Consider the following 24,255-nt stretch of genomic DNA (forward strand, 5'->3'; position numbering starts at 1 on the left):
TACCTCCCAGAAAATTCTGAGGGAGAATTCTTCACTTGTACCTATTCTCCTTTCACTGAAACACTCTTTCTTCTTTCTTGCAGCAGCCTTTTCTCTGTGTGTTGGGTAGCATTTGTTCCTTTCTTGATAATAGCAAGGCTTGGATCTATAAAGAGAGTGATCTACCTCAGTTCATACCCATTTACTTGATCAGCAAGGCTTCTTCAACCAGAATAATTCTGGAATATTAAACTTCTTCAGGGAACATATGGAAAAGACTTTTCTGAAATGTTTTACTCTCTGAAAATACGGCAGTTTTGATGAAAAAAGTTTGTTTGTTTTGCAGCTCAGAAAGCAAATGGTATCCTGGGTTCCATCAGAAGAGGGATCAGAAGGGGCCAGCAGGTTCAGGGAAGTGATTGTCCCCCTCTGCTCTTGTGAGGCCCCATCTGGAGCACTGTGTCCAGGTCTGGAGCCCCCAGTACAAGAAAGACAGAGAGCTGTTGGAGAGGGTCCAGAGGAGAATCACAAAGATGATCAGGGGACTGGAGCAACTCCCCTACAAAGACAAGTTGAGGGAGCTGGGCTTGTTCAGCCTGGAGGAAAGAAGGCTGTGGGGTGACCTCATTGCAGCTTTTCAGTACCTAAAGGGAGCCTACAAACAGGAGGGGAATCAACTCTTTGAAAGGGTAGATAACAGCAGGACAAGGGGAAATGGTTTTAAGTTGAGGAAGGGAAGATTTAGTTTGGACGTCAGGGGGAAATTCTTTACAGAGAGAGTGGTGAGGTGCTGGAACAGGCTGCCCAGAGAGGTTGTGGATGCCCCCTCCCTAGAGGTGTTCAAGACCAGATTGGATGGGACTCTGGGCAGCCTGTCTAGTATTAAATGTGAAGGTTGGTGGCCCTGCATGTGGCAGAGGGGTTGGAGATTCATGATCCTTGAGGTCCCTTCCAACCCTGGCCATTCTGTGATTTTGTGATTTTGTGCTTCTGTGTTTATGGCTATCATACATTGTCCTCTAACTTTCTGCAGGATGAGCTCTAATTACATTGTTTATGAAAAAACATTTTGCCTTAATTTTATGTTGGATTTGGCTTGACAGTCATTCAAAGAAGCATTGGTTTCTTTTCCTTACCATACCTGGGTATGCTCTGCAGCTTGATATATTCCTTTTGAACTTTCATTTTTCCCATGTTGCAAATTTCTTCAAATCACTGTTGCTCAGCCAAGTAGTGTGCTCTTCCTCACTTGTTTATAGGTTGTTGTGTACAACTAAGGCCTCAGACTAACCACTAATTTCAAAACACAGCTGTTTGATGCTTCATTAGATTTGTTTATTTGTTTTGTATATTTTGCTGGTTATGATTGTGTTGGGTGTTTTTGTTTGTTTTCATTTTGGAAAACAATCTACATGGATTACCTACTAGCCTGCTTGACTAGCTTGGCACAACCAAGGCTCTCTGCAGTGCTTCAGCTCTTACTCATCAAGGGGCAGAGGGGAGCAAAAAGGTCAATTCTTACAGCACAAGATGCAGCTTGAACTCCTAGAGCCTTAGTTAAAATCTCACCTCAGCAATTCGACCTGATTTTGCCACGAGGTCCTCCAGGTGGCAATGCAGACAAACAGGTCAGAGTGTGTGTTTAAACACACAAAACTGAGAACATCTAAAGTTTAGTTTAGCAAAGCGAGCGTTTTGATTATGTTTAATATGAAATAAGATAAAATCATTTGGCAGGGCTGCTGAATTCATGTAAACGAGCATTGGGTGTAAAACAAGAAAGACAAATATGGTTTATGCAATCCTATTAACATTATTAGTTATGTCATAGCTAAGACTAAGAGATATTTTTAATTTAAAAAATCATAATAACAATAATTTAAACTGAAGCCTCTAAAATTAGTCACTGTTATTTTTATTATTGGTACTAAATTCTTCACAGTGTATAATGTTTGCCCATGTGAAATGCATGCAAAAAACATTGCCATTATGATTTCGTATTTTATGTACAAATTTTGCAAAGCTAGAAGTATGTGTATAGTTACACAAAGTGTACATGTTTATGTATGTATATACAAACATATCTGGCAGGTGGCAGGTTTTCCCACACACTTATTCATAAATTTTTACTCACCCCAAAGATATAGAAAATACTTAAACAGGATTTTTCCCTATTGAGCTACAGAGATTTTGCAACTACAACCAAAAATGAAAGCAAGCTCCCAGTGTCAACTACAGGAACTGACTTAAGTATCTATTAGCTTTGTGATTATGTGAAAAAGTAATTATCTTTTGCAGCATGCCACTTTTATGTATTCTCCAAAATACAGTGCCCACTCGTTAGCATACCAGTTTGGCAAGATGGATTTCTTAGGGAGAGGAACTTCAGAGAAATTTAACTTTCTCAATAGGAATTAATTACCAGATGCACTTATTTTAATTAATTTGTGAACTTTTTTTATTTTCCAGAAAAGAAAGTCCTCTGGAGTTTTATGAAACAATACTTGATTTCTTTTTTATTTTCTTGAAATTTTGTACCTGCTTACACAAATTTTTTTCCACTTTCATTTGTATTTATTGCCATGCTGATATATGTACAGAAATCTTAAAGGAAGTTCCTAACACACACATTTAATTGTATTTTTTCTTCTAATTTCACCATTGTGATATTGCTTCAGCTAAGCATTCCACATATAAACCTACACATTAAATCTTTTGTGATGGATTACCATGCCACACAATTATTTACAGACACCACACAAATGCTCCAAGGGGTAATTAATTAATTTATGTGAATTAATAAATATAAAAATTAATGATGTGAATTACTATAATGCTATGTAATTTATAACATTCTCCTCCCAGAAAATTCCAAAGCAATTTCTAGGCTACACTAAATGCTTCAGACACTTCAGTGTAAAAAATATATTTCTATTCTGTACTGTGCTATTAGATTTTATCCAGAGCATGAAGAGTAAAAGCCAGCTCTGACAACCTGGCATTTGAGGATCTGTAATTCCACTCTATGTGTGCTTCTAAGTGTGTGATAATGCCTTCCCTGATCTTTTTGTTGTATATAATTGTTGAAGATACTGTAATTCTTTTACAGATTTAAGTTTAGCAAATCATTTTGGAAAATATTTTAGGGGTTTTTTATGTTCTGTGGGTTTTTCTGGAAAAAAAAATGTTTATTTATATAGTTTCTTATCATTGTTGGAACTGAACTTGATGATTTAGAAAGTTCTTCGATAGAGCATCAAGAATGAAGTTATGAGTATTGTATTTCTTTTATAATGAAGAAGAGGTTTTATAAATTTACTTGTTTGGTGTCCAAAGAGCCTGTACTTTTTCGTTCCTACCTTTGTGAGCTTATTATGGGATATTTATTTATCAACATAGGCCAGTGCTAGGATGCTGCTGACAGCTTTGGTTTTTAATGTAGAGAAGATACAACAGACTTGTTATATGAGTAAATAGACCACTTTATGCCGCTTTGCTTCAATGAGGCAATTTCTGATTCTTGTTGAATGGAGACATAAGTTTGACCTAGTGATGGCATATTGCAGGTCTTATCCTTTCTCTGTAAGTCCTTTAAGACTTTCTAATCCCTGAACTAGTCTTCCTGCTTGAGGGACTTCTGTGGTAGAGTGGTTTGCCTGTTCTTGGGAAATTCAAGACTTGCTCCATGTTTACGCCAAGAAGTTAAGAAAACTGCAAATGTCTATTTGATTATTTCAACTGGAGAATCAGGGTGGTCTTCTTAAAAGTTTAAGCATATGATTAATATAGATATAATAGAAAATTGAGTTTAATAGTATGATGGAGACGCATCAAATATTTGCAATAAGCCATGATTGAACTTTCAGAAAAGCAGAATCCATAAGAAAATAGCTAAATAATTTTGATTAATAAATCTATTTTAAGTTTATTCTATTTCCATAAAATCTATGTATGAGTTGAAATATGTTGAATAAATTATGTCTTCTGAAAATGAATCTAAACAGGCGTCACAGAAACGTAGCAAACCTTTTCATGGCTGAACCATGACAATGGCAGACAGCAAACGTTTTCAAATGCATTTTTTTGATGTGAAAAGAAGAAAATAGAATTGATTTTAATTGATAAATTCTTGTCTGTAATAAGCTCATCATATCACAAGAGCTTCAGAACCTTTTGACAGAATAATGATAAATGTATGTTTGGCCTAATTTCCCAGGTATGGGTACTCTCCATACTTTATATTTGTTTCCTTTTTAATCGACCACACCTTTTGCTCAAATCTCTGGGTTTGGTTTTGTTTTTTTTTTTACACCATCAGGATAAAACTTTTAATTTGTTCTTTAAATAAATATATCTGAGTGAAATGCTTCATAAAACGAATATGGTACTACAGGGAGGAAATAATTAGTATATTTTGTCTGATATGGTCTGCATAGTTTTCTAACCATTTCTACAGTGAAAAAAAAAAGCCACTATCAGCTTTGCTAAAGATGTATAAATGTTATTTCTTTAACTCTCCAATTCTTCTACTGATCATATTTCAGTACCGAATACAAACAAATACAGGAATCTCCAGATTGAATTCATCCAACAAACCATTGGACACACACAATTAAAAAACATGTAAAATGTATTTTCTATTTTATAATTATTTCTGGTCTTTACTGTGGATGTGTGTGGGAGAAGAACGTTATTATAAACCCTGTCATGGCTTGTTTTGGGATGTTTTATGTAATTCTGTGTCTTTGCCACAGTTCCACAGTAGCCTGTGGAAGATGACAGTCCAACTCACCCTGAGTGCCAACCCCATGCTACAGTTTACCACTATCACAGTATGGGTTATGACCCATAGCACAGTTAAGTATATTGTTTCAGGACAGAATCCATGGATCTAGATCAGAAACCATGGATCAGAGTCAGTGCTGTGATATGGTCCCCCAGAAGGCTATTCACACAGAAGGCTAGAAAAAACCTATCCATTTAAATTATTTCCTTGTGTGGGCTTAGCAAATGAAAACTCGTGTTTCTTCATTTAAAAATACATGTGTCCAAACATGTTAGTACTTTTTAACATTTCTCTTTTTTTTTTTTTTTTTTCCTGAATGCATTTACATAGCACTATAGCCTATGATAATCTTCATTATATACTAGTCTGTGGACAGCTCACCTATTTGGTTTTCTGTTGTTAGTGGAATCTAGAGGTGCTTTAATTTTATGAACCAATTAGTTTCTCTTTTTTTTCCAAAAATTGTGTTATTATAATAACTCTCTGAACATGTTATTATAATATCAGTAGTAAATCCCTATGGATATATACTAATCTTCCTTCAGGATCTGACAATAATTTCTTTAACAATCGGGATATGACTCAGATGCTATACTCCAAATTGTCTGTAATAACCTCTCCTCGGGTCCTATTATCTGTCATCACTATAGATGCGCCTATACATTTTCTATAAGATTATCTTGTTGCTAAGCTATTTTACCCATCTGGACATCATTTGTTTTATGATGCAATATTTGTTCTCATAGCAGATAAAAAAAAAAAAAAAGGATTTTTCTCAGTCTTTCAGGATTTATCCTGTATTTTTTACGTGAATACTTCTGTAGATTTCAGTAACACTACTATTGTGAGTAAAGGTTGCAAAATTAGATCTTATTTCGCATATATCTGAATTTGTCAGAAATATATCTGTACTTCTCTAATTGTTTTCTTTCACTCTCCTACTTTAATGATTTTTATGATAACACACTTATTTTCCATGTTTTCTGTATGATTCAGTATTTAAGTATTCTGGCTTAAAAAAAAAGGAAAGTAATGTTCTATTTGTTTAGTACTGCTGATTGATTTGACTGATGTACGTGCATAACTGCAAAATACTTTAATTCTGACAGTGGTTTAAAGACAAAAATAGAGGATGCTTTACAAAAAAAAAAAAGTGAATAATCCGTTCTGAGTCAGTTGAAATATGGAAAAATGATACAAGGGCGAAAACAGCAAAATCTTGAACAGCAAAACATTGCAAATAAGTAAACTAAAACTGGAGACAAACATACACTACTACCTAAGTTAAAAGCAAAACCTCTTTGATCCTTATTAAACAAATAAAAAATATGATATTGTTATTAAAATAGCTAGCAAGTGATGAACTTTTGCTGTCACAAAAGCAAAACCTCTTTGTTCCTTATTAAACAAATGAAAAATATGATATTGTTATTAAAATAGCTAGCAAGTGATGAACTTTTGCTGTCACAAAAGCACACTTTATCCTGGGCAGCCACCTGACATCTTTGAAGATTTCTGTCAATTACTTTGGAGGAAAAAAAGGTATATTGGTTTCTTTTCTGATGCTAAGCTATCAAATACAGTGTTATGATGACTTGGAAAAGAAAATGGAAAGGTCAGAAGCTGGTCGTTTTGGAAGTGCAATAGATGAGTTACAAATGAGAAAGTGAGACAGGGAAGAATCTAGTTAGTGTATATTACAGGCAGCAAAATTCCCAAGGCTCTTTCCCATGTGAACAGTTTGAGACAATGTGTTGCTCAAATACAGTAGCTCTTTTTCATAATTTGTGACTTACTTACCTGTTTGAACTCGTTGACTTTTGGTGGCTTGGTCGGGAGAAACCACTTTCTTCCTCTTATTCCAGTCCTCGAAGATTTTGTACATGATCCATCTTGCCAGTGGTTTCTACCTCCAGGAGGGGAGGAGCAATTTGCACGGCTGAGCTGTGAGATCACCACTTGGAGTAGACCTAAATTCTTTTCCTTGTAGCATATATACCACTCTGGATTTCACTTCATTAGTTTTAAAGCTCCCCTGGTCTGAAGTAAGCACTCAGAAAATATCTTAAATAATACTTTTTGCAGGATTTGTCATGCCAAAGCTATTGCTCTGTCTGGGAAATGCACTGGCTTGGATAACTTCTTAGCCATCAGCACAAGAACACTCACAAGATAGTTTGATCGATGAAGTAGATCTGACTGCTGTGTGGATGGTGATCAAGATAGAAGCAAAAAAAAAAAAAACAAAAACATCGTTGGGCTGTATGGAAATGAAGAGTCTTCGTGAGTGTAATGGGAAGGAGAAGGTAAATCCTGAGGAAGACTGGCCCATTGCAGTTCGAGTAGTTTGCCCTGAGTCTTGAAGCAAACATCATTCAGACATCTTATAGGAGAATGTCTTTTTGATTGTCTGATGAGGAGAATCACTACTTTTATAGAGCTGCTCTTTCCCAAAGCACTTTACAGCTCTTGATGGAAAGCACTGATATTATCTGCTTCCCCTGTTGACAGATGTTTCTTCATTTCATAGAGATTGTGACAGAAGGAACAGGCACTGACAGAGCACTGCAGGTAGCAAGCAGGTGCAGCTGTCCTCAAAACAAATAAACTGGTGAAGTGTAATCTTAACTGAAAGTGTTGATCCACTGAGCTATGAGTAATCATTAAACCCAGTTTTGCAGTCTTTTGTGATGTTCTGTTCTTAACATATCAGCTATAGCTATCTACTATCCCATTTTTATGTATATTAATAAACTGTGCTTGAATTGGGCTTTTTTTTTTTTTTTGCATTTTTTTCCATAATACTTCAAAAGATGCTACTGTAAAAAAAGTTTGAAGGGAATCAATCTAAGTGCTATCAAGCATCAATACAACGTGTTTGGAAGAAAAGGATATACATTTTATCTACTATATACATGGAAAGGTCATTGGTCCCCAGTATGTACAAGAAATTAGCTAAAGATAATTGCTTAACTGAGTATCATAAGCTGTGTTCTAATATCATATGATTTCAATGGAATTTAGGAGGTAGCTGATGTTATATACAATCCTGGTCCAAATCAGTACAAAACATAACTTAGCCTGTGTACTTTCGTTGACTTCTAGAAGTTACACTCAGGATAAATACTACCCCACAATTAAAAATCAAAACCATATTGTGACATTCAGCCATAGTCTGACTGAAGAAACTAATCCTCTTTCTGGAAAATGCATAGACTATATATGCTATCTTCATGTTTGGATTTCTCTGTGTGTATATGTATATATAATACACACTTCTATGTATTTTATTTTCAATAAAATACAGTATCTTTTTTTTCCCCCTGAAATACTCTCTACTTTCATAATTAAGGTGTGTATCCTGATCAATAAATTTCTGCTCAAGAGAGGAGCATTAGTACGTGCTCTCACCTTTTTTATAGTTTGAAATTCACAAAAAAATGCTTGTTGAATATGTTTAACTTTCAGATAATCAGTACCTGTGCTGCCAAGGATTATTGAAAGCAGCTGGATGCCTGCCTCTATACTCCCCCCTTCTTGGAATGGCTGCCAGAACAGGTAGTCAGAAACGGAAAGCAGAGAAATATTTAAGCATCTGTGCTCTCTCTCTCTCAGGAAAACAGCTGTGGCTTCCATAGGAAGCGTTCATTTTTTCCCATCAGCCAAGACTCTGGATACCCCTGGGTCCAGTTTTGGCACACTGAGCCAAGTAGGATGCAGTTTATGGCTTAAAACTTATGAGAGAAAACATTCAGACAGTCCCATCCCTGGCAGAACATTGAGAGAAATTCCCCAGGCTGCAAGCCACATGTGGGCCTCTGACCTTTTATTAGCACACCATGGGAGAGGTTAACAATTGTTGAGACTTCAGCCCTCCCTTTGACATACAAATTAAACAATACCCAGTAGTCTTTCCAAGACAGAATCGTATTTAGGGCACAATATCCCTTTTAATCTAGAATCGAACATGGGAAGGGGGGGGGAACAGCAAAACCTTAGATTAGGAAGATGATATATTTCTATAAAACTGGAGTCTGGATTGATATTTTTTCAACATTGTATAATTGTTCACCATTTAGTGACTTGAAACTTTTTTAAGCCAAAGTAATGAGATAGAAACAGTTTCTCACACTGTTTTTCGCTCTTCATTTGGTCAGCACCATGAGCTATGGAGCGAAGGTTGCTCAATAGCTGGAGCCATATACGAAATACACTCAATTATCTGATTTTTAAAGATGTCCATTGTATTTATCCAAGCACATAACTGATGAGAAAAAATAGCATGTATTCAGAATTATTGATATGAAATTTGTCACAGAAAAAAGTCATGAAATGCCAAATCTGATATGTTTTTATTCTGTCTGCATTACTGTAGTGAATGAAATTGTCTTAGATTTTAGTGAGATGGGGGTTAGAAAGTACTACCTTTCAAGGGAGACAAATGCTTTCTCTGTTTTTCACTTAAGGAGCTATAAACACTTGAAGTCTAATCTATGGCAAAGAACGCAAAACGAATAACCAAGCATCCCAGACTTTTACTGTAAATCTTTGACTATCCTTTCAGAGTCTTAGAGACAGATGATTTTGACTATACAGTACCATATTTTTTTGTGCAGACTGTACTGTGCATAAAATAAGAGTGAGCAAGCCCATGCTTCTGCCTTCAGTCTTTTCAGCGTAAGAACCAGTGGAAGTTGATCTTTTCCAATCTTCCTGATGGGAAGCAGGTTCAAATCTGTCCAATGCTAGAAAATAGGGTGGAAAAAAAAAAAGAAAAAAAAAAAGAAAAGAGTAGCAGCAGATTTTACTTTTCATCCCCTTACTAAAATGGCAACCACATCTGAGAATTAAGATGATGAAGGTTGGTTACTACAAAAAGTGTTTGCTAAGTAGTGATTGCTCTGTGAACTAAGCAGTCTCATCTTTCTTGACTGCTGTTGGCAAAGCAGATGGTATTAGCAAATGTTAGTTTGAGATGAAGAATTCCTTTGTATTCATTGTGAATAAACAGAAATGCTGGACTAGCAGGGAGTCTGCACTGAAGGAGGATCAATTACAGTTATGCCACAGACACATGCCTGTATAACCATTTATATACCTTTCACAGCTTCCTTACTTAGCTGATTCTAATGCTGTACCAGCATTCCAGGCAGCAGGTCTTTTTGTTATTTTCTTTGAAAATCTTAGATTAAAAAAAAAAAGATTAAAAGATATATATATATAACCTTATTTCATTACCTTCAGCAATATCTTCTTTTCTTGGTGTATTGTTCTTTCACATATCAGAACATTAATTTCATTGCTCCTGTGTTTTATTTTCTTCAAGGATACACAGAAGAATTTCTTCTAGCTTCCTACAAGTCCACTTTTCTAAACCTTTTATCAGTTTTAATTTCTGCTTCCGGACTATATTCAGTTAATCTATATTTTCTTTAAATGCTTCACCAATATAGAGCAGGCAGGAATGGTTACTGTGTTTTACATGAAACATTTCTGTTAATATCTACCAGACTGGTATTGATGTCTTTTTGTATCAGTACTGCAAGTTTAAGGCATTTTTTGTTTGTGAACTACTCCAACTCTCTAGGTTTTTTTTCTGATGTATTCCTGGCTGACCATTATTTCTCATTTATATCTGAGCATTTGGTTTCTTCTTAGATTTAGTAGCTTTTCCTTTGATTAAATTATACACTTGCTTCAGAATCTCCAATTTAGTAAAACCATTAGGAAATTTCCTTCTATTTAAAAAAGAAAAATAAAGAAGAAAGGTATTTTGCAGGTTTTGTGGGTTTTTTTTTTTTCTGTTTGTTTGTTTTTTAATGTTAGAAACAGGCATATATGCACACCTAAATTTTTTCTCTTAATTTCTAATTTCACTCTCATTATTTCTTTCCCACTTTTCCTGCTTTTCCTTCAGGTTAGTTGTGTACCTTCCATGCTGAAGTTTCATTTAGATTGTATTTCTTTAGTTTTCCTAGTAGAAAGTCTTGATGGGTAAGTAGGAAGATCAGTGGCTTAGCCTATTTGAATACAGCTGTGGTTAATATTGAGTATAGCAACTTTTACATTATCAAAAGACAGTGAGATTTGAGAATGTGAGTTTCCCAGAGAGAAATAGAAAGAATAAGCTAGAACACAGAGAAATTTTATTGATAGTATGGCAAGAAAGTGACACATCAGTAGTCAGAAGGAGATCTGTGTTTTTTTCCATGTACAGTAATGAACACAGGGCTGGACTGACTTCAGCATTTTTCTTTTCCTAGGAACTTTAAAAACAGTCACATTTTACTGCTTTTGGCTTCAAAAAGAGGGTTGGCCAGCATGTTGGGTGTGTTCTGTCTATCTTTGACTTGGATATGTATCTTCTATGGCAAGATTTTTCTGTATCATTGTGTGTTAATGTTTTTCCTTTGCTGAGAACAGCCTTCTATGTTCTCCATCCTTTTGATGAAAGGATTAATTTCTCCTAAAGACATATTGGCTTTCAAAGCAGTCTTTGTGTCAAATGACTTTTAGCCTTGATCTCTGTCTTCCAGTCTTCCTTGAATACTCTTCTGGTGGTTTTTTGTTGTTTTCTTTTGTTTGTTTTTCTTTTTCCCACTGTACTGGAAATCCTTGCTGTTTCTGACGCAGTTATTTTATCTCTCTCTGCAAATTCCTGTTCCCTTCTTTCACATTTGCCATTAGTCACAGTAGCAAGCTTTTTCCCATCACTTCTTTTTAACATCTGCAGCAAAGTTTTTGTGCAAAGTCAGTGATCTAATGTCTGTGGGTTTATAGTTAAAAGCTGGGAATTTTTTTTTCCCTCCACAATGTGAACGTATTCTGATTTCAGAGCTTGTACCCGGTCAGCTTTCTCATAACAGCATATTTAGCACACTAGCCATCAGAGATCTTCCACTTTGCAGCCACCTTTGCCAGGAGAGCTCCCAGCTGATATCACGCTCTTGGTTTTGTTCACTATCACCAATGCACATACGCAGAATAGCCACTCTGAAAGAAAACCCATCTATGTAGAAACATATTTTATGCTCGTTAATGATTGAACACAACTTTTTCCTAAGATACTGTTGTATTAAAGTGATATAAAAATGGAGGGCTTACAGGGATTCAGTTATTCCTTTAGGTGCTTATCAGGTGAATGTTGAACAGTGAAGTAATGAGCAATCCAAATTTTGAAATGTTATAATTATAAATTTTCTTCATGTGTTCAAAGTGCAATCATTTTTTTGCTTTAATTTTCTTTTAAGTGATCATGATAGCTTCAAGGGCAGGTCCATCCTGTCCATATTTAAAATGAATTTGCCACATTTTAAGTAAAAAATTACTGCACCAGAGAAGGATTAAGCAGTATACTACCTATGACTATAAAAACAATAATTTTACTCTTACCATGTACAGCAATATACATGTCCAGTCTGGAGTATTGCATTATAAAGCATTTGGTTCTTTAAGCTAAAGGAGAACAATTTAAATTTGATTAGATGTCAGATCACTGCAGTAAAGTATTGATTAAAAGAAAACAAGCTTCATATTTCTTCAACAAGGGAGGAAAATATTCTCTTTACATATATTTTAGCTTATGTTTTATAAAATTAAATCTTTGCAGATATCTCTTTTACTCTCCAACTTGTGTTTGAGCTATAAGTGGTGGAGTCAGGTGTATATAATTGTGTTACAGCTGCTGACAGGCATAAAAGTAATTAGATATTTCATCTCAATACGTACACTTCCTTTTTAAATGTTTAAAAAAATAAACTCGACAGCTTTGGCCAAACTGGAACAGAACTATCTCAAATATTTTGTTTCTGCACTGAACAGCTATTAATAACTCTTTCAATCTCATTTGGCCTTGTAACCTGCAAAAGATTAAACCAGTATGCTTACAGACTGAGATTTTTCTAAGATTTTTCATCTTAGCTTTATGAAAGCTTTATTTTTAATTGTTCTTTTAAAGTATGCTAATAATATTTTTTTTTTTTTTTTTGCCTGTTGTTTCTCAAATTTGAGAGAAAATGAAAGCTGAAAAAATGCAGACCTTTTCATTTAAAAAAAAAAAAAAGTGAAGTTTGGAATTAAGTTCTAAAACTGTTTATCTATGTTTTTCAGTATTCCATTGTCAAAAACGTAAAAAGCATTATTTCACTGATTTGCCTTCGAACATTGCACTCACCAACCAGTCTGGTGTGGTAGAGCTAGTTAGTATTAGAACACCAGACAGTAAACAAGTCCAATGATGCTCATCTCTTTTGTTCACCAGGAGCAAGGTATGGAGCCAGCAGCAAAGAGAAGTTCAGAATGTAGAGTGGGTTTCCCTAAGTGATGGCACAGTGCTTGGAGTTTATGGCAAAGCTGTAATGACTGGAGAAGTTTCTAGAGTGGGCAGGAATGATAATTTTCATATTTTTAAAATTTAAGACCATGGATTCATATATTTGTACACAATTTTTTTAATTTTAAGAAATACTTTCAAAAGAAGAACTTTAACCACTACAAGTAAAATCAGAAAGCAAATGCAAAGAGCTGCAAAATGTGTCTATCAGTTACATGTTTTTAGGTGATATGTCTTTCATGTGAATTTGAAAGTTTGGTTTTAGGAATATTATAAAGCCACCAAGTTTTCTGACATGTACCTAGACATAAACACGAAGACTAATAGGTAGATGGAGATGAGAGCTAATTTAAGGCTGACAAATACAAAAAGAGCAAATTGTGGCTCTTACTTTGTTTCCCAGAATTAGTCATTTAAAAAGATAATGGCAATGTGGTGGTACAAATCACTGCTTAACAGCAAAGTTGGAAACCTGGGAATAGCATTGTGAGCTAAGAATATGTAACAGAGTAAGTAATATGCTTTTTTTTTTTTTTTTTTTTAATGTGAGATTTTTAAGCTCAAAGGATGATTGACAGTTTATATTACTAAAGAATTTTTCTCAGAATTCCTTTTAAAAACCTGTGCAGAAGTTATTTTAGAGTGTTGAACATATAAGAAGACTTCAGTTTAACAGAGTTCTGCTTTAGAATGCAATTCAAAAAGGCTAAATGTTTTAGAATAATTTAGGTATTTATACATGGAATTAAGTAATTTACTATGGCAAGTGTTTCACTGAAATATCTGAGAACATTTTGACAACTTTTGTACTGAAGATCATGAGGAGAGTTTATATGTATGTTATTAAGTGTAATGCTAGCTTGCATTAGCTCAATGCAAGGTAATGTGCGTGGAAGTTCCTATTCATTATTGACAGCAAAGCTTCCTGGTTTCAGATTTTTGTTTTGCTTTGTTTTGTTTTTGTTTTTATCCTTTCAGGAATGAGGTAAAACATTCAGAATCCTAGTGTTTAGGTTGTAGACTGTTCTTTAACCCCAGAAGAAAGGATTATAATAAGTAACAATTCAATAGGATACATATACAAGTGATTTGAAAAGCCACAGTCTAGGATTCAAGTTATTGTGCTGGCTGCACATAGGCCATTTTAGATCTGCCTGTGTGAAAATCTCCATGTGTTTAGCTGAGGGATGCAAGGTAGTGCTCAGGTGCGGTGCCAGGAAAGTCAGCCAACCTGGTGTTGTGCTGAGACTCTTAGCAGCTTCTGTCCTTGCTAACTCAAGCATCACTACAGTGCATTTCATTTAATAGTGGGGATGTGTCCAGCTGTGAAAGCAACTGAAGGATATATATCCTGTCTCCATATCTTTCTTAGCCTTTCCTGGATGTGTAACATAGGACTTTTAGGATGTGGGGACATTTACAAACTATGTTTTCATGCTTTATCTGGCTTTAGAGACTTACACCATATTTTAATAAAAGAATAAAATTTAAAATGTTTAACAGAATCTGAAGAAGATGTACATATTGCTTCTTTATAATTTTCTCATCATCTGCTAATTATGAAGTACAAAACTAATGGAGTATATCATACCAGCAAGAATCCTGTCAATGAGTGAACTATTAATACAGTTTTGTGGGGGATAAGGGTACTTGGATTAATTGCATGTGTGCCAACAATCTATTAATACATACTTTGTTCTATGTCTGGGACATACTGAACCTGCGAGATCTGTGCTGCACCAATAGTCTAAATGTGTATGATGAATCCTCATGGAGGATTTTCAGACATGCTGCTACTGCTGCAGGTATCTTGGACAAATGCTGTGAAGCTGCTACTATTGTAGTTCCTTTCTATCCACAGTTCTCTCACCCTCCTCAAAAAATGATAATAATCTGATTCCCACTTTTTGGTTTCCAAATATTGTTATTGCAAATTGTTTAATAGTGCAGCAGTCTACTTAACCTGTGCACTCTACAAGTGCGTTCTATACCTAATGCTAAAATCATGGTATTTCTCTACTAGCCTTAGATTGCTCATTTCAAAACATTGCACTGAGAATGAAAATGCATGCAGCTTTTACCCAGATCCTGACATCTCAAAACAGTAAACCTCTTACTCCTCTTCTGAGACATATATTTCCCATCTCCTCTGTATAGTTCTGCACATTCTTGTTTACAAGGAGTCTTGTATGGAGATGTGGGAAAACAGGGATAGTGTGAGTAAAAACTTACTTGAGAAATCTGGGATTGTTTATTTAACCACTTTGTTATTATATTCTATTGTTATTATATTATTGTATTTTATATTAACTATTATATTAGTTTGTTCTCTCCATATTAACTGGAAAAGAATAATTATATACAGAAACAGACTTCTCAGTCTAAAAATTATTCTTAATACTCATAATGTGAAATGATTTCTAGTGCTTTTGGAGAGAAAGAATATGGAAAAACCTTTGCGATGTTTAATTTGCAATATCAGTTAAACAGTTCACAGTGTCAGATTGAGAGGGCACATAATTGACAGTACTAGGCCTATTTTTTTATGTGAACAGTCAACCTCATGAAGTTTCTAAATGTGCTGATTTTCGTGAACCCTACTAGAGCTACTTGTGTACCCTAAATATAGTGGATTTGTTGAACAGATACAAACTACCCCTGCAGTGAAATTTGGAGTGAACAGCTCTGAGCAGAACCTGAGAAATGTCAAAGAATCATTGAAAGATTTAGGTTGGAAGGGATCTGAGGACTTGTGGTTCAAACCTTTTCCTTTCCTTAAATTAGGGGTTTTGAACACTTTGTCTTTGAACACTTGTCTACAATTCTAGACCAGTGTCTAAAGTCTTCTAATTCTTTTCAGATGAAGTCTGCAAGAAAAAAAAAAAAAACACAATGCTGTGTCTAGGCAACTCAGACCTACAAAAGTCATTACAAAAAGAGAAAATGGCAGAAAATAACATTAGTGATCATTAGTAAAGCTAATCACACAGAATTGGGTGCCTGAATTTAGCTAATTATTTTAAAATGTTTTACAGCTTAATAAACTTAAGTCACTCCAGTGGGGATTTGTTGTGAACAGCAGACTCAATCCTGCATTCAGTCCATTAGCTAAGGTATCTTTTTCTTATGAATAATGTTGTTTACATTTCTGTAGACTTATTCACAGTGGGAACACAGGCTATATGGAAATTGAAAGACTGTAGGGAAGGAGATAATGTAAATATTTGGAAGAAGCCTGTCTTCCTTCAGCAGTCTAGAGGAGAGCCCCTAATTAATTTGTAGTTACTTGAACAGATAACTATAACAAATAAATATAACAAGTGCTTATACTGAGGTGGCAAAAAGTTTGCATTTTAGCATTCCTGGATATGTGCTTGTGCGAAATTCTGCTTTCAAGATGAACTGTTGCATTCTATAATTATTGTTATCATAGAATTGTAGAATCATAGAATGGCTTAGGTTGGAGGGGACCTTAAAGATCAACTCATTCCAACCCCCTTCCATAAGCAGGGTTGCAAGCCACCAGAGAAGGATGCCCAGTATCCCATGCAACCTTGGACTTGGATCCCTCCAGACATGGGGCATCCACAAACTTTGGGCAGCGTATGTCAGCACCTCATCACCCTCTGAGTAAAAAATTTCTTCCTAAAATCTTGATCTTACCTCTTTTAGTTTGAAGCTATTCCCCCTTGTTCTATTACTGTCAGACCATCTAAAAAGTCACTTCCCCTGCTGCTTGTAAGCTCCCTTCAACTATTGGAAGGAGACATTTATGTCTCCCTGGGGACAGTCACCTCCTTCATCCTACTGACCACCCCTCTTCATGCAGCCCAGGATGCAATTGGCCTTCTGGGTTGCAAGTATACACTGCTGGCTCATGTTCAGCTTTTTTATATATAATAGTATTTGTGGAGAAGCTTTTATCAGTGTAAAAACGAGAAACCATTCTCTATAATTCTATCTTTTTGTTTCAAAATTGACTAAATTAGGAAACTGATACATAAATATTTTTACCAAGAAGCAAATACTAGTCAGTGTGGACCATTTGAGAAAAAAATGGTAATTTATGTGAAAAATGTAAATTTATGTAAAAATTTAGATAACTGTAAAAGGGAAAAACAAGCAAACAAACTAAAATCACACTTAGGATCCTAGGAAATTGAACAGAAAATTCAGAATATTTATATATAAGTTTCAGGAACTATGTTTTCTCAAGTACATTAAAAAAAAAATACCAGTCAGTTATAGTTTAAGTCCCCTGGTGGAATGCTCTTCTACTGCTTCCTGCTGCCCACACTACTGTCTGCTCTGAATTCTGGCATGTATCAGCTTGGTTTTCCATTACTAACATCTCCTGACTGCACCATTTATTCAAGTGGGACAAACCTTTTACCTCCAGAATACGTAGCAGTAATCAGAAGAAACTGAACTCCAGCCCCCATAACAAGTTTTCTGCTTGGTCGCCCCATGCAGCTGGCTCTGCTCATTATAGGTTAGCACTGTAGCTGTAGAGCCAGCCAGAACGTGTGTCGTGCGAGAGAGGATGTGGCCCCTTAATTTTTTTCCCTGATTTTTTTTTTTTTCTTCTCAATCTTGAAGCATTATTATTTCATGAATACGTTATTTTCCATCAAGTACTGGCAGTCTTGACATTGATAGGCAGTGAATCAATACTGTTATAGAATGATGAAGCCAAACTTGTTCTGCAGATCCACAGTGTGCCTGGTGTGGTTTTTCATTCTGGATGTAATAACTGCAATTTGAAGAATACCCCCACAGGCACTGATTGCATGCTTTATGAAAATCATAATGAATAATTTAATTAAGAAAGAAGAAACTGCATTGCTCTATTTTTAAAAGAAAAATTCACCCAACATGTTTTTTTCATTTTCAGCCTATAATAGCAATAACCATCTTTAGCTGAGAACATTTCCTGGGGCTTAATGGCCCATAGCTGTACTTCTTCAGGTGATCATCATCTCCCAGCAGTCATTAATCCCCTACAAATGCCCTGCATTTCAGTCATTAAATGTGCTTAAGAATGCTTCTGAAAATGAAATACTTCTATATTTAATGTGTCTTCCAGGAATAGAAGTGATCTTTTGAGGTGAGGAATGAAACGAGTTTAGTAGCGTGTCAGAGAAGTACTAATTATGACAAGTGGATAAGATCTGTTTCTTGAGGTAGCATGACAAAGAGTTTTTCCACAGTCAGAAGATATTGTCATTTTATGTGTGCCACAATTCGCATGGATCCCAATTGCATAACAGGCAAATCAGAAATGCAGATAGTTATTTAAAATTGTTTTTCTTCTACATCAACATTGCAGTGTAGAAATAAATCAAATCTCATGAAACAAGAAGAGCATGTGCCTACAGCACTGCTCCACTCCATAGCTGTAAAATTGAGTCATGAGGTGATGTACTCAGGTTTTACAAAGTACTTGTGATAACACAGGAAAAAAAAAATTAAAATTTTCTGAAACTCCAATAAACAAGTATTATGGTGAGAATTTTATGAGTCTTTCTTAAAAATGAGACCTATAGCACTAATAGTGTTACCAGAATTTCTAAATACACAGCCTATCCTTGGTCAAGTGAGAATAGTTGAAGAGAATTTTCCTTGAAAGAGAATTTTATTTTATCAGATTTGAGCTGTGTTACTTTCATGCTAGTAACTATGCAGTGTACATATAATTTGAGGTTGTACATGTCCCAGATGGGTTATGAGGGGGATCAGTCTTCATTCCATCCCATGCAGAATTAGTATCTCTTAGGTATTATGGTCATTTTTATTTATATTGCACATTCAGATCTCATGTACTTTGATGAATATGCAGATGAGGACAGTAGTAGGTTTGGGGTCCATACATTTTTAAATGTTGAAAGTTAAATGATGTTGATTTTAAAATTGGAGCTGTTCTAGTCAGTATTTTTATATTGCAGATAAACGTGAAAAAAATATTATAACTTGACTCAGAAAATCTTTTAAGTTTGAATTTTCTGTCCTTTCAAACAAACAAAAGAAATCACCTGGACAAAATGCCTTCTAGGAAAATTGAATGTTAATTCATTTCATGTTTACTTCAATAAACCATGACTGTCATATTTTTGAAAACTTTATTTCAAATGTGAGATTTATATTAGAGATTTTAAAACACAACATTTCACATATACACATGCAAAGAGTATCATCCTCTTCTTGCTTAGACAAAGCTATTATCTGAATTAGATTGAACCCTGCAAATATTCCTACTTATTCCCAAATTTTTAGCAAGCAAACTAATAATAATAATTATAAAACGTAGATTTCTTATTAAAATTCATTGGCTAGCAAAAAATGCAAGGAACAAAAACACTATTTTTCCTAAATTATTTCAAATCAAGTTTATATCTCAACACAACTGTTGGGGAATAAGTATCTATCTAAAGTACTGCAATTGGAATATTTCATTTACCATAGACTGTTTTTAAGACTACTTTAGGTATTTATATACTACCATGCAACTTGCAATGCTAGCCATGTTCAGACATTATTTGCCAGGAAAAAAAGTCAACATTTTTGCACCTACCTTCTGGCACAGCAGGTGTTATTGTCCTGTCTTATTGTATGTAATTCTGAGCGCTCCAAATCCAACCTCTATTACGAAATAGAGATGGTCATACAGGCTGCCAGTTACCATGTTTTGTTGCCATTCAGAAAGAACAAATGGAGACAAGAAGAGTAATAGAAAAAGAAAGCATAATTTCTTAAGGTGAATTTATCAGTATTACAATACTTCTGTAATTTTCCCCCTTAGGAGTTTCGTTCTTTTATACTCTCATGTTTACAGATAAATATAATTTTTAAAGTATTATGTATGTATAAAATGATAATGCTTATCACTTCAAATTTTGTGTTGTAGGTCTTGTTTTCCCTCTGCATTGCATTCTGGGGAATTCAAACTATGAGGCGGATTACTTCATCTAAAGAAAAACATCTCTGAAAGAGCAGATCTGACACCACTTGAATTACGGAAACAATGCTTGAGAATAACCTGAGTTCCTTGGAATTAATCAGCTATGACTCTTACTGAATCGTAGTCATTTTGCATATGATAGAAGGGGTTTGATTTCATATGAAGACTTGAAAGATTCATTGGGAAGTGAATTTATTTGATTTTTAAAATATTTACATCTCTATTTAAATAAAATGTTCATTCATAACATATATTTTTTGCAAAGTATCACCATGTCATAGAAGCCATGTAAAACCAATAGAATTTTTCAGTACTTTTATTAGTAGTTAACCATATGTGAAAAGTATTTTCAGAATAGGAATATTTAAAAACATATTTGTAGCAATCTGGTATAAAGCAACCGGCTGATATATGAATATCAGTTTTTCCATAATAATCATGAACAGTTTGGTGTTCCTAGCATACAGCTACATGAAGATGTATAGTTGTGGCAAGACAATTATTAAAAATATCATGATAAATTATCTCAAAATAGTGTGGGTTGAAATATCTTCAGAAAAGTTGACGGATATATGCATTTTATAACACAGGCTTTCAGTTTAGACTGAGTTATTTAAGGAGTACACCTGCAGTTGCCAACCTTAGATACTGATCAAGCCAGCACTTGCACACAAGTATCCCATTGACTAATGTTACTCACATGACAAAATATTTGCAAGGCTGGGCCCTTAATTCCTTGTAATTTCCTGTGGAGGTGATCTCAGAGGAGATGCACATCTTTCAGGAGCTGCTGGAAAGATGGTTTCTACTAAGATAGGAAAATTAAATACAAATGGTAAAGAGAGTCTCCAAACAGCAGGACTGGCAAAAATACTGGAGCTAGGTTGTTTTTCTTTCCTCACACTCTTCCAACTTCTACTTGGCTCCAGAACTTTTAGTAGTGTTTAAAGTCAAGTAGCTAAAAAATGCAAGCTGTCTTGCATGCTTCAAGCTAGCAATAATACTTGGATTAAAAATGGGATTGTTTTGTTTTTCTTTCATTCCATTTTCTTTTAGGATAGTAAGGGCATGCTAACCAACTTCACATATGAAACCAGCCTATTTTTAATTAATGCACTTTTTCAGTCTTTGGCCACAAAAGATGCCACAGACTATGTAATTGGATGTTTCCAATGAGTCATCATTCAGACATTGAACTTATATAAATGAAATTGCAACAGAGTTTAGTGGAAGTATCAGCATAATTTTATATAAATTTATATAAATTCTTACTTGAAACCACAAGTTTTAAGTTACTCTGCATTTGGATCAAGTGACTTTTCCCCATCACTAAAATATGCAACTGAGAAATTAGGTGTTTGTTCAATTAGATGTACTAAGATCTGGACTGCAAAGTAAGGATGATACCTTCTTAACTTTAAGGCGTGTTTAAATGAGAGATTTACTTGTGGATCTTCTTCACTGTAAATAATGATAAGATAAAAAAAATTGCCCCATGAAAGCAATAAAGGTAATCATATTTAAAGTACTTATTTAAAAGTTTAATTTAAACATTCACTCATAACCTGGTATAAGTAAATGTCTATTTAAGAAATGAGTAGATACGATTGTATACCCCTGAGTACAATCTCATGATTAACATACTTGTGCAGCAGCCAGGAATTTTACCATTTCTGACTTACCATCTCTTTGCCTGAATTTCCCCATCTATGGAATCACAGTGATGGCAATAATGATTGTGTCTCTTGCCATAATTAAAGTACAAAATTTGGATTGTTTCAATATAAAACTATTATTTGAGATTTAAGAAAATGGCAGAATCTGATTACAGAAGTACAACATGATCTACTAACATTTTAATTTATTTCCTAATTTAGTACACCTATACTTTAAAAATTTGGAACAGTGACATCAACGTTACCTCAAAAAAATTGAGGTCAGTTTAGTGACAGTACTATAATAAACAGGATATCTTCTTGTTTTCTCTTGGTTAGCTGAGGTAAAACTCTGTGTCTCTGTATTTCTTTCTGCAATGAAGTTTCAACTTTCTGTGTTACCAGTTGTTCTTAAAACACTGAAAATCTGCGTTTAAAAATCCACAGTCTTTGAAGGAAAATAGTGAAGATCTAAATTAAATTTTAAAGATATCATAATGAATTCCATTAACTTACATGAAGTAATCAAAGGAATGTGATTTCAAAAGTATATTCAGATTGAGATATACATATCTCATGCCTATAAGTTTTCAGAGATGTTTGGACAAAGCCCTCACTAATGTGCTTTAATTCAGCCCTGAAGAGGTTACACAGTTGGACTAGATGATCTTTGAAGGCCCACTCCTAGACCTAGAATAGAACTATACTATTCTATATAAATCACCATTTTCTTATTCTATCATTTATCTACAAAAAAATCACAAAATACAGATAACTGACAAATACAGAAGGAACAGTAGTTTAAGTAATATGTTATTCCAGAAAAAACAGTTGTACCTGTGTGGGATCCATTCTAATGAATTAAATATGCAAAATACAGACATGAGATATTATCTAACTGTATAATGTATATAATGTCTCTTAGAGAGACTGAACTCTACAGAAGCCTTACTTTTCTATCTTTAAAGTCTCTCACTTCTCAGCTTGATGGGAATTTGGAAATGAGACATTCCTCTGCCACCCCAATTTGGCCAAAATTTCTGAGGATACCTACCTCTGGGAATATCTTACATGTCTAACAGGGCTGAGTCCCTTTTAAAAACTTGTAACTTAGTCATTAAAACAGAGACCAAATTCATTTACTCTTTCCAAGAAATTTTAAACTTGTTTCCTACTTCCAAGGACTGTTGCCATTATGTATATTTTATTTGAAAATATGGTACAGGAGAGGAGCAACTTGAGAGAATGATTCCTATGGCTGGAGACTCAAAGAAGCTCATTGTATTGGGTATCCCAGTGTTCTGTATTTTATAGCAAAGTCCACTATGTATGTATAAGCAATTCTTCAGTTACAGAATGGAAGTTAGAGCTTGCTTTCCCAGAAAAGAGTTTCATGGACACGCTTGTAGAAACACTCTTGACTGCATCATTCTCCTGTTAGTTATGTGATAGGTTGCTATATCCCTGTTAAGCTGCTTCTCATAATTTTATAATAGAAACTATTTTAATTTTCAGATATCTTAAACTTTAGATCTAGTTCTACTGTCTCTATTTTTGAATTATAAAGAGGCTGTTGAGGCCAGCTGGCTAGTGAATTGAATTATGCGTCATTAATATGTTGCATAACACTAATTGAATCAAATAAATTCTGTCTACAAATATTGCTTATCATCTTCTTTCCTCACATTTTTAAGATTTCATGGCTGATTCATTTATTTGTCTACACTGTTTAGTTCCAACAACTGTAGGAGAATTATATGAGAGTATTAGTGAACAAAATATATATATATATTTTGTTTAACAGATGTTGTGCAAGTAACTGTTTTAGAGATTCACTGTTCTATACCTCTGGAAACAATAATGTTATGCAAGCTAAAGTCCTAGTATCACATGTCTAAGTCAGAAACATTATAATCACATTTGTAGTATATGCAGTATTGCTTAAGACTTCAATTTGGTTTTGTTTATCTTTAAAATTCCCAGTGTCACACACCTTTGGGAGAAAATCAACAATAAACAGAATCTTCTTTTTCTTTCAGCAAGTGTTAAACAGTGACTTCCCCGAGTCTTTCCAGCTGTTGTGTCACATCCTTACACAAGCCCTTGCCCAAAGTTTGTACACATCAGTATCATGTTAACTGAAAATCCAGAGGTAAGCAGCTGAATCCTTTGTTCCCTTGAGACCTGACTGTGCCACTGAAGTCACTGAGAATTTTGTTACTGTCCTTTGTATTGGAACATTCCCTAAGTAGAAACAAGAATGTTGCAATACTCACTGCAACTCAAGTGCATTAATTTAAAGCAGCATAGTTACAGAGCTACTTGTTCCTGTAAGTTGCTGCATGGTTTTCTTTGTACTATGTTAAAATCAGAGTCGTTAGGGGAATAAACAGTGACGTGAAGTTACAGCTGCATGTTCTACATTGCAGTTAGTAAGCCGCTTCACTCAAGTCTGTGGGATTATGGGCATTGTTACCTAAAATTTTCTAAAAGAAAGGAATTGATCACATGACATTTTGAAGTTTCTCTTTAAAGGCAAACAAAG

General features: G+C 34.7%; 1 protein-coding gene across 1 annotated transcript in view; it reads left to right on the plus strand.

Moving 5' to 3' along the window:
* AGMO (alkylglycerol monooxygenase) overlaps nucleotides 1-23,422 on the plus strand; it is a 186,469-nt gene extending 163,047 nt beyond the window's left edge. Inside the window, exon 13 of the mRNA XM_090142729.1 lies at nucleotides 20,002-23,422. Within this exon, the coding sequence (XP_089998855.1) occupies nucleotides 20,002-20,082 (81 nt within the window). The 3' untranslated portion in view covers nucleotides 20,083-23,422. The remainder of the gene's footprint in view (nucleotides 1-20,001) is intronic.
* Nucleotides 23,423-24,255: the final 833 nt, after the last annotated feature.

This window comes from Phasianus colchicus, chromosome 6, assembly GCF_987193195.1.
Source record: "Phasianus colchicus chromosome 6, bPhaCol1.hap1.1, whole genome shotgun sequence".
Lineage (NCBI taxonomy): Eukaryota > Metazoa > Chordata > Aves > Galliformes > Phasianidae > Phasianus > Phasianus colchicus.